General features: G+C 37.5%; 1 protein-coding gene across 4 annotated transcripts in view; it reads left to right on the forward strand.

Moving 5' to 3' along the window:
- LOC149138329 (TLC ATP/ADP transporter) overlaps positions 1-12,160 on the forward strand; it is a 272,205-nt gene that overhangs the window by 26,185 nt on the left and 233,860 nt on the right. For 2 of the 4 annotated variants that reach the window (XM_089447585.1, XM_089447587.1), the window contains exon 1: positions 3,540-3,895. The exons of 1 other annotated variant lie outside the window; for it this stretch is intronic. In XM_089447585.1, coding sequence (XP_089303711.1) covers positions 3,794-3,895 — 102 coding nt within the window. In that variant the 5' untranslated portion in view covers positions 3,540-3,793. One more of the 4 variants, XM_089447586.1, reaches the window with a different exon arrangement.

Consider the following 12,160-nt stretch of genomic DNA (forward strand, 5'->3'; position numbering starts at 1 on the left):
CAGTTGGTATCTTTTGTCAGTTCAGTTTTGGAGATCTCTCATCATTCTCTCTCCCTCTATCTCACACTTGGACATGTAGAGTTTTCTTAAAGCATTTTAGTTTTGAAGCAAGGAAGTCAAAGCAAGCAAAGGAAAGAAAGGAAAACAAATATCAAGCAAGGAAGAGCATGATCAAGCAACTTCAACATGAATACTTGTAGGTAATTTATTGCATGTGCGATTTCCTGGCTGGTTTTGACATGCATGGCTTTGCATGTTGGTATATGGTTCTCTTGCTGTCGGTGGCATGGTTTTGCTGGGTTATGACAATGGTTTTCAGCCTAGCCTTGCCTTTTTCTAGATAGCCATGGTGTGATGGGATTGCTTTCTTGGTTTTGAGCTTTGGAATTGCTAGATGGTTTTGGAATCCGGGAAAGAGGTGGTCTCAAGAAAATTCCCAAAGGCCTAGGAATCCCTTGACCGGTTTTGGCGAGATACAATGTAAATCCTAAGGGTGGAGTCTCGATTTAGGGCCTAGTGATCCGTTGTGGATTGCGGTAAAGCCTGAGAGACAAGGAGACAAAAAATTCCTCAAGGATAGTGATGGAGTCCAGAGGCATTCCAAGCTCAGTTTGGTTTTGTGATCTTGGTGCTGGTTTTGGTGAGATCATGGTTTGGTGAGGGTGGAGGTGGTTTAACCTAAATATTTGGTTTAGCCATGTCTATGATCGGGTGGTATGTGGAAGTCCTGAACTTGGTCGGCTTTGCCTATGTTTAATAAAAGCTAAGTTATGTTGCTTTTGTTCATGTTAATATGCGGCTTTAATCACTGTTATATCATTGTTATTTTCATGGTTTAATGCTACTTATAAGCATGGTTATATGACTGGTTATTGTCATGGTTATTTCATGTATTTACTTGTAACTGAAAGGTTAATGGATGCAAGACCTAATTGATGCTGAAAAACTTAAGGGAAGAGGGTGGTGATCCTTCTTGTCAAGTTCCATACGAGTTATCAATCATTTATGATCTGTCTTGTATTCATTTCCCGTAGATTGCATTGATGTCAAGTGTTTGACAAAATGTTAGTCTTAGTTGGGGATGGTCAGGCCTAGTCGTAGAGTCAGATTTGATTTGTAGGTCTTGTCATTATGTAAATTATGGATTCTAAAAGTGTCATTGAGTTATGGGCTTGAAAAAGTGGCTCAAATCTCGGAGACGTAGCCACAACGAGTAGAAAAGTCCCCAGACACATGCATACCCATGCTGTGGGAGTGTATGGAGCCTTTTGAACACATGCTTGTCCATATCAAGGGAGCGTCTAAGGGTTTAATGGTCTAAAAACTCAGTGGGACCCAGGGGCTGGTTACCTGAGTGGTTGGGATGGTTCCTGGGAGTCCTGTTGTTGATGTGGAAGGTCTGTATGGTGTGTTTCTGTCGGTTCCACTTCCTTAAGGTGACTTAGGAGGTAAAATCATATCATAGTAACTTATCGTCACATGTTTACCTTGGTTGGCCGGTTACTTGGGTAGATGTGGGAGGATGGCATTAAAGGGGAAAGGGGGAAGAAGAGAGAGACAGAGGGAGGGAGAGATAGACAGATATAGAGAGTGTGTGCGTGTGTTTAGGGGATGAGATAGAGAGACAAAGAAGGAGAGATGGAGAGATATATAGATATAGATGACGATGAGAGAGAGGGGGGGGGATACAATGTTATTCATTGAAATAGATGCATTGATTTCAGTGTAGATATTGATTCCTAATCCTATTTGATTAATTGCATTGGATGCATTGATTTCAGTGTAGTTGTTGATTCCTAATCCTATTTTGATTGCACTAGATGAATTGATTTTAGTGTAATTGTTGATTTCTAATCCTATTTGATTGTTTGCACTAAATGCATTGATTTCAGTGTAGATATTGATTTCTAATCCTATTTGATTGCTTGCACTAGATGCATTGGTTTTAGTGGAGATGTTGATTTCTAATTATAGTTGATTGCTTGCACTAGATACATTGATTTTAGTGTAGATGTTGATTTCTAATTCTATTTGAATGCTTGCACTAGATAAATTGATTTCAGCATAGATGTTGATTTTAGATTCAATGTAACCAGATGTATAATGTACATTAATTCAACATAATTAAATTAATAGTGTGCATTGATTTCAGTGAAGCACAAAAAAATTATGCATTGGTTTTTGTGTTACAATGATTCAACCATAAATAAAATAATTGAATTCTCAGCTTAAATAAAATGTTCAATTACTTGAAATGTTTTCTTCTTGAAACTGTAAACTATTTGTAATTGACTATATTCTTATTATTCCCATTTCCCATCATTCAACATTGTTAGTCACTTTCCATTCAAATGAGGTAATAAAAGACAATTACTATTGAAAGTTACATGGGGTTTAACATTCCATAACTCACAATGATTGACTTTGAGAAAACTACTATTAACATTGGAGCGTAAGACAGATAAGGTATGATGTTTACTACAATAGCTCGAGTTAAAGATTTGAATGGTCTACGATTTCAACCACCCTTTTCATATGATCCATATGAAAAGATGGCAAAACTTATGGGTGTGACAATAAGAACTATATAAGAAAATAGTTTGAGATTGATCACAATGAAGACTATTTGTAATTAACTACATTCTTATTATTCACATTTTCTATCATTCAACATTGTTAAACTGTGAACTTCCATTCAAAATTTTTATTTCATCATTTTTCATTATTCAAATAATTAACAGTCTTTATCATATCAACAAGTCGAGGTATCTGAATAAATTTAAGATTAAAATGACCAGATTAATCTTAAACATATTTATAATATGTATAATGATCATAATAATTAGGCATTCAACAAATTTTCCATGACCGCACTTGACTGAAAGCTACCTAAATTCATCTTAACCTCAAATCTATCAAGCGTTGAGAGGGATCAAATCTTTCTAGGTACAAACCTTTCCTCAAGTTTTGTACTCCAGAAAGAGGTTTGCATCTCTAGAGATTTGATCCATCTCGACACTTAATAGATTTAGGGTTAAAATAAATCTAAACTCGTAAAATCCAGAAAACCAAAACACATAAAAAAATATGTCAACATTAAATTAATGTAGAATTTTTTTTACACTATAATATTATATAAATTCATTTTTATAGGTATATACATCAAAACTGACACAAACATTGCAAAGTAGGAAAATAAAATTAAATGTTAATGGGAAGAGTCCATTTTCATTTTTTGGAAAAGGAAGTTTAATTTTCTTAGAAATATAAAGATTATATTTTGATATTTTAATTTAATTTTAAAATTTTTTTATAATTTAATTCGTCTTATAATAGGTAAAAATACAAAGCCAGTGGTCCAAACTCTTGTCCATCAATTTCTCATGGATTTACAGGTTTGTAAAAATACAAAGTAAGTGGTCCAAACTCTTGCCCAGCAATATCTTATGGATTTAAAAGTTTATTTATATAGTTCCATTTACAAGTTTACTTATAGTTTCTATCGAATCAAATCGAGGCAAAAAGCTAATTTGGTAAGAATTTTACTCAGAAAGAACTGAATTTTTCCACTTTGCCACTTATTATTATCATTTTTCAACATCAATTTTTAAATTCAGACGGCTTGGAGAGCGTTCGGGCGACTGTAAATCCAAGAAGAAGAGAACTCGAAGAGTGGTTGGCGAATGGTTGTTTAGGATCCAGGGTTGTTCTCATTGAAGGAAAGAAGATATCCGCCAATCCCTTTGAATTGATTATGGTGACCTGCTGAACTTGGGACAGCTCAAGGTGCGAGATGGCGAGTCGATCGCGGGTGGAAGCGGTGGTATCAGTGTTTGTTACCGTTCATCCTCACGAATTACCGGGCCTGCTTCACGCCTTCACCTGTTTCTTCTTTGTAATGCTCCTCTCCTCTTTACTGATTTGCATTCAATTCGACCGCTGGCTAATCAGTTGTTCCCAATGCTTGATAAATTCGATCGATTGTCTGCTATTTTTTCGAAAACTTTGGCAAATGTTTGAGATCTCATCAGTTTTAAACACAGGTGGTGTTCGCTATGCCTATAGTACTAGTTTAAATTTTTTTTTTTGGCCGAATTGCCACGCATTGTCATGTGAAAATCTGGCTAATTTTGAAAATAATGAATTATTGTCATGGTAGGCCAGTGCTTAAATTTGATGTTCACCCTACTTGTTGAACCCTAAATTCATGATTGCCAATTTTTTTTCGCTTTGATAGTACTCCCGAGTATAAGATACTCTGCTTCTTCTAGCATAAGAACTGTACGTATTCATATCCAAAAAGGACGATACATTGACTCCACATTGGATCTAAAATTACTATACAACAACAGCATAAAAAATTATCATAGTATAAGATAATGTGCTTCTTCTAGCATAGAAACTGTGCTTATCCATATCCAAAAAAGGACGATATATTGACTCCACATTGGATAAAAAATTACCAAACAGCAACAGCATAAAAAATTGTCGTTCTTAGATAATACTAGCTGTAATTACTATCCGTCAGGATGCCTATGAAACTCTACAGCAATGTACCAGTTTGTTTGCTAAACAGGTAGCTGCTTTTCAATAGAATGTTAATATATGATAATATCTCTTCAGGCAGAGGTCCTCTCTCGGCTGTTTTACGAACACCAGCTTGGCTTCTTGAAGTTCCAGTGCTTCTGTAGATAATCTATCTGATGTCTCATTTAACTCTTTGTATACATGTTCAAATGACACAATTTTAAAGATTTTTTCCATTATAGGGTCGAGGATTAAGTTCTCCAATTTATGAATTACATTTGCCCAATCAACTACCAGTTCCGGAACACCCAATGTCTGGAGTTCTGTAATTACTCTCTCCACTGTGATTTTCAAGAGTAACCACATAGCACATATCTCTGCATTGTTATTTGTACAGTTATGTACTAATTTATGAGGTGTCACTATAATTATTATGTATAAGAGTTTTGACATTGACATTTTTTCTATATTATCAACATTGTTAGATTTAATATTGGCTCTGTCTCGATAGATCTAGTTTGCAGCATGGTATCAAGACTCAGAATTGGAATCTGTCGAGGGTTAACTTGAACTTGACTCAGGACTAGATTGTTTTGATTTTTATGATTCGGTTTACTAAAAAATACATAAAATATATATATATATATATATATATATATATATATTTTTAAAGACTTCCATACCATGATTCCAATTTATTAGAGACAAAATATGCAAATTCTACCATGATTCTAAATCATTAGAGACAAAATATGCAAATTCTGCTCATGTTTATACCATTAAGGGTGAATATATCAATATCACTCTAAATCATAACACTTCAATTCTGCTCCAAAAATTCCAAATGCTCAATAAGGGAGTGTGAGGCAAAGAGGGGGTGAGAGAGGTCTATATAATGTGTTTTTAGGGTTTAGGGTGATACAATCTAGGTTTTAGGTCTAAAATAACCCTTTGGGCTCGACTGAGTTGGACTAGTTTGATACTGAAACCCATTGAGTCGTACACCAATACGGCTGGTTCTGCATGAAATTGGTCCTTGATCCAATTTTGAGTCAATCATTTTTAAAACACTACGTCGTATATGATGAAAATGCATGGCGAATATCTTTAATCTCTAATAGTGGCAAATTCTCCATAATATTTAAAATGATGAAAAGCACAAGTTTGAACCATGGACATTCAATACAAAAAGATGTCACTCTTTTTTAATATCTAGTGTCATCAACCAACATGACATTTTCAAATCTTGTTTAACATCATATATATATATATATTTCCCCCAAGTAAACCCTTGGGCACTTCCTTGCATTTTGTGGTTGGTAATAGGTGTAAACCCATAACATTGTTCATGGTGCTTTATTGGGTAGGGGCATCAAGTGTGGCATGTAACGAAGGCAACCATCCTGGGGGATTGACTTCGAGACCTCTTGCACGAAATTCAAAGCAGTCAACCACTTGAGATAGCTCATTGGCTTGCAAATGTTTGTAACAAGGTTGCTTGGTCAACCATATTGAGATATCATCCAAGTCAATCTTGGATCTTGTTACTTATCCACATGCATGGGTAATCATAGTGAATTTTTTTCTCCAATGATATAGATTTCTAGCCAGCAGCCATATATGTTTTTTACTTCTCCATAGTGGATATGATAGATGATGTCTCCGATGCCATGATTATGATGTCACATACTTACGAGGTATATTTTTTCATTCTTCATAATAGGTGCTATTTTCATATATAGGGGTCATCCCAATGAGCTTTGGGAGATTTGTTAAATGGATCAAGACACTTTTTATTTGTGTTTTTTACCTTGTTTTTAGTTGAACCAAAGGTCATCACCCTCTTCTAGTAAAGTGTGACATTTCTTGGGGTTGGTTGTAATACTAGGTGTTACACCTCAAATTCTTTACAATGTAACCTTCATTTTTTTCACAAGATGTGACCATTGTGATAAGCCAAAAGTGTGATGATTTTGTTGTGTATGGTCCTGATGGGATGATTGATGTACATGTTTTGGTTAGTTGGTAGCCTAGATCCCCATACGTGGATGGTCATGGTTTGTCCTTTTAATTCCCACTCTTACAGTGCTTGGTTTTATTGCTTTGGCTAACTATCCCTTGGTGGTGGTAACACCCATCAAGTTGGGCATTTATGTCCTAGGTAGGAATTTGTGTATCTTGAGATGGATCTACTAGGACACATGATTTATGAGAGCTCTGACTACTCACTCATTCTATTTGCCATGTAAAGGTGATTGCACTTTGTAAGGCATGTCACACCCATGGTTTATCACACCTTATTTTATCCCACAGGGACCCTCTTTTACTTTTGTATGTACCAAGCTTTGTCCATGAGCCCTTGGAGGTGATTATATTCATGCTTTTCCAATTTCATATTTCCCAAGGCTATCTCATAATTTTTGAGGCATATCACATATATTGAGGCATTGCTCACATTCTCTAAGGCATATATGGGCTACTATTATGCACATTATTATCCTCCATGCATGCCACTGGAAACTCCTTGAGTGCTCTTCTCATTGGGAATTTTTGAGCTTATTTTTTGTAATTATTTGGGCCAACCCACATGTGTGGAATTTTATGACAGCCGTCAGGGTTATTGCGAGCATATTATGACTTGCATGGGTTACTTGGGTGATGTTCAACCTTGAAGAAATGACATGGCAATCATCCAAAGCAAACTTCTTGATGTGGACATAGCGTAAAGATATAAATTGAAGACCAATAAGTTGAGCTTCATTTGATGCCACTTACCTAGTTGGGGGTTTAATGACCAATTTTATGATGTGGAGGGCCATTTCCATGCTTCATGGATGTGCCTTGCCTTGAGGTATGGCTGTGACCATTCAGTTGAGACATATTTTGAAGGTTAATGAGCATTATTTGACACTTTTATGTAGCTGTTTTGAAGGAGACGCCCCCCTTTCAAGCGTTTCATGCATGCCAAAGCGTATTTACTTTTAATTTGACTTAGCTTCCTTATTCAGGTGGATGACAAATAATTTTTTGTTGTTACCTTAACCTAGTTTTAGGGAATTAAGAATGAGGAGTTGTGAGCCTCATCTATAAATATAGGCACTCTCATTCCAAATTGTTGTGAATTGTTGCAGAATAGGCTCAAAAGCTATTAATAGAAGATCTTTCTTGGTGTTTTGGTGTCAACTCCTTTGAACTCTCTCTTTCTTGGTTTTGTTGAAGATATTGTTGTGGATGATTTAGGACTTCTACTAGCTAGCAATATCAATCCATTTGAAGGGTAATCTTTTGTCACTTGGAAGGAGGATGTTTAGGGTTTCTTTCTCTCACATTCTCCTTGGTGTGGTAAGTGCTCAATCTCTTCCTCTGTTTAGCTTTATGCTCCTTGACAAGGGTTTTAAGTATTCTTTTTCATTCGATTGTTGATCTTGTTGGTGAAGGCTATTCCTTTGAGAAAACCCTTCTTGTAGGGCTTTGGTTTTCATGAGTTGTCTTGGTTAGACAAGAGATTATTTGGTCTATAGACCCTAGTCTCTTATTCCAATCCATAAGTAAAGAATAACCAAATCTTAGAGGGGCATCTAACTGTTGATTTTCGGTAGCATCGGATGTGCTCTAGCCATGAAAATTGGTGGGCACGCCAAGGCACATGAGATCTCCAAGACCCATAAATCGTTTGGGGAAATTCCACCCGGATGGAGAGATATTAAAATAATTAATATTTTTAATGAGACCCTAAGTCTAAACTTAGGAAGATTAAAATATTAATGTGTATTAATATAATATGGGTGAGAAAGTTTTAATAACGAGAATCAAGCCAAATCTAATCTCAGCTGTTGATTAGGGACTTAATCTCAGCCATTGAATCGTCAACAGGAAAAATATAAGAGGAGGCTTGAGGGTCAGTTGGAGATGCACCAAGTTGATCAAGAATTCGATTTTCTGGGGCAGGGTTTGCTGAGAAATCAAGTTAGTGATCTGTTGCAGCGAGGGGCAGTTCAACAGAAGGCCGAGAATACATAGTAGAGAGGCAGAGAGAGTGCCAGAGAGACAGCGCAGAGCCTTGGAAGGCTGACACAGAGGCAACCAGGACTAACGCAGAGGCTGAGGAGGCTAGCGTAGAGGACGCAGAGGGACAAGAGGCTGGCGCAGGCAACACAAAGGGCTGCAGAGCTGACGTTGGGCTGAAGAGGCAGCGTTGATGAATTTTCGTGGGGCAGACTGAGAGTTGGTTAGCTGACGTAGAGCCATAGAGGGTGACGCAGTCTCTGGAGCAATGTTGCACGAAGCGGGAGCGAAGCGGAAGCGTTTTTTGGAAGCGGGGACGTCGAAGCGTCATTTTCCAAAAATCTAGGAAGCGAAGCGTCCACGGAAGCGTCTGCTATATATATAATTTTATATTTTTTTGCATTTATACTCAAAACAAACATCCCAAATACCAAATTAATTGTAGAAGACATGAAAACATGCATATTTTTGCATAAATCAAGATAGATATGGCATCCATGGTTCCATTGTAGTTACTAGTATGTACAACAATCATCTATATTCTAGCTATTACAAACATACATCAAATTTTTAAGCATATTATAAAACATAAAACATTTAAGCATATTATAAAACATAAAACATAGAGCATATTATGATTTATCTAGCAAGTGAGCAACTGCCAACATTTGTCATGTCCAAAATTCAAATAATAATGTTTACAAAATATGTCACTTGGTCACCGCCAAGCCAAAAAGGTTCAAAATTCAAATTCACAAGTCTACAAGTCTAATGAGTAATCTATGACAAAAAGTAGTAGATTGTGAATATATCTACTAATCTCTCCTCCTTCCACCACGAATAGAACGTGGTGGTGGGCCTCCACGTGGTGGCAATGAAGAAGATGGTGCCTGTGGAAATCGTAGCACTGAAACTGATGAAGAAGAACCCCCTGCTATTGGTGTTGAATCATGGAACCTAGGAACCAAGGGACCAGATGGGGGTGGGGGTGGCATATCAACACGGTCATCATCATCCTGGAATCGCTCAAAAAATTCATGCAAGAAAAAAACACTAGTTAACAAAAAAATTAAAAATATGAATTAGAGAAATGCTTTATAAGGGAAAATTGGAAAATTCATACCACAATGGACATACCTAGATAAGAGCATCCTCTAATTGCTCTAATTGCAACACTCCATCCTCCAAATTGGGCTCCTCTGGATTCTTGTCCCAAATCAACAAGTCTTTATTAGACTTTGCATCTTCACAGTAATGGGACAACAATCGCAAGTTGTAATGAACATAAACCAAGCTCTCTGCTCGGTCTAAATTCAACCTGTTCCTTTTAACACTGTGGATGAAAGAATAAGAGCTCCAACACCTCTCTGCATAAGAAGTGTTTACCACCTGTGATAGCACCCGCAATGCCAAACTCTGTAGAAGTGGAGTACCCCCTCCATGCATGTTCCACCACTCAAGAGCAGAAAAAGTCTCTCGATCTTTAATTGCATGCATGCTCCCAAATGGACCAGTGTTGAGCGTATAGTTGCTCACCTGTCTCCGTACCAATGCAGTCTCCTCCTCATCAGGGATTAATTTACTCAATGCAGCCATATATTTTTTGTGAACCTCTTGATCTTGGTGTTGTTTTCTCCTGCTTCCCCCCCAGGTGCTGGTGTTGAAAGCCATGATGGATGATAGTATTTAGGTGTCAAAACATATGCTAATGTATGCAATGGAACATTTAGCATTTCCCATTGGTTTTCCACCTCTACACGAATATAATTGTACAAGGTGGTATCTCTAGGCTCAACAATGTCTTTAATCTGCCCCAACATGCTATCCATTTGCTCATACACCTCCCCAATTACTGGTCGATCTGAATCTGCAAACTTGATCATGTAATAAATTGGTTTGGTGAATTGCAAAACATATTTAACCTGTCCCCAAAAGTAACTATCAAGAACAGTGTCCTTAACTGCATTAGCACCATCTATGTCAGTGTTAATTTCATCCCATGAATCAGCACACACCATATTAGTTAAAGCTTGTCTCACCTTCACTAGCCGTCTAAAGGTGAGGTAATAACTAGCAAATCTTGTCTTTGCAATTTTAAGCAACTGCAACTTGGAGTAAGTGCCATAGAAGTAGTTTACCCTTGTATGCCGTGTGATGAATTTAATGAGCTGCTTCCCTCTCCTGTAAACCTCAGCAATCCACCCACATTCTTTGTGTTTCACAATATCATGCATCAAAAGGTTCAATGTGTGAACCAGGCACCCAGACCAAAAGATGTGTGGATGAGTACGCTCAATAATTTTTCCTGCTGCCTTACAATTTGCTGCATTATCTGTGATCACTTGAACCACATTATTCGGACCAACATCTTTGATTGATTTCAATAGGAGATATGCAATGTTCTGTGCAGATGCAGTGATGGAGGAGGAGTCATGACATGCAATAAATACTGCACCACTAGAAGAAACACCAAGAACATTTATCAAATGTTGGTTTCTAATATTTGTCCACCCATCTAATACAATGGATACCCCAGAATCTACCCACTCATTTGTAAAATGTGTCAAAGCTCTTTGAACCTTAGCTTTTTCTCTTTCTAATAACACTGTTCTAGCTTTCTCATAGTTGGGGCCCGGGGGCCTTATATCCTTTTGGGGCTTCATTGATGGCCTTTACCATTTCATGCCAATAGGGAGAGCGAAGCACATTGAATGTACACCGCAAGCACAAAGAAAACGGACTATCTTTCCATCCACATCATCCCTCCCAGCAACATTAAGGAAATCCCTTATTGTTCTTCTACCTCCAGAGCTTGCAGAAGTACCATGAGGAGATGAGCAACTACCAAATTTAGAGGTTGCACTTGATTCAGAATGAGTTTTTTGTTTCTTGTTTTTTTGTTGTGTAGCCATCTCTATTTGGATGTATTTTCTTCTTTCTTCAGTTGAAATGTTTGGGCAAATTTGTACCCCCACAGGACCCTTTTTTTTATCACTGTCCAGCACCCCACAAAGATGCCTCCTCAGACGGGTATATGAACCACAATATGGTTTTCCTCCATGACAACCATGAGGGCACACAAATTTGTAAGATCCACCACCCTTTCCCCCATCAAGTTTGGTCACATAGTTCCACAAGGGTGTTGATGTAGCTTTCCCATCTTGTGTTTCAGTGTCCCCTTCAGGTTCATCCCCTTCCTCTTCAAACCCTTCCTCCTCATCATACATTGGATAACTCATATTGGGACCATCACCACTGTCCTCTTTTGTTTCTTCCCTTCTATTCTTATTCACCTTTGCCATCATTAAAACCAAGAGTGGAATGATACATAGAAGCCAAAAGAACACCATCTTGGAATATGGATATAGGTGGTGGACAACCTGTAAATAAAGGAGCAAGTAGAAACAATGGGAAAGAGTAGGAGAGGGAGGAGAAAAATACAAAAAAATTGTCAAAAAAATAAGGGAGTTTGGGGTTTGAACTTACCTCTTTAGCTCTTGTAGATGAAGTCCTCCAAGCTCTTGCTCCAAGCTCCTCCTCCTTCTTCACTCCTCCAAGCTCTCCTCTCTTCTCCTCTCCTTTCCTCTCTTCTCTTCTCCTCTCCTCTCTTCTCTTCTCCAACTCTCAT

Source organism: Pinus tabuliformis, chromosome X (genome assembly GCF_031772625.1).
Source record: "Pinus tabuliformis cultivar Carrire ecotype Pingquan chromosome X, CPIR1, whole genome shotgun sequence".
Classification (NCBI taxonomy): domain Eukaryota; kingdom Viridiplantae; phylum Streptophyta; class Pinopsida; order Pinales; family Pinaceae; genus Pinus; species Pinus tabuliformis.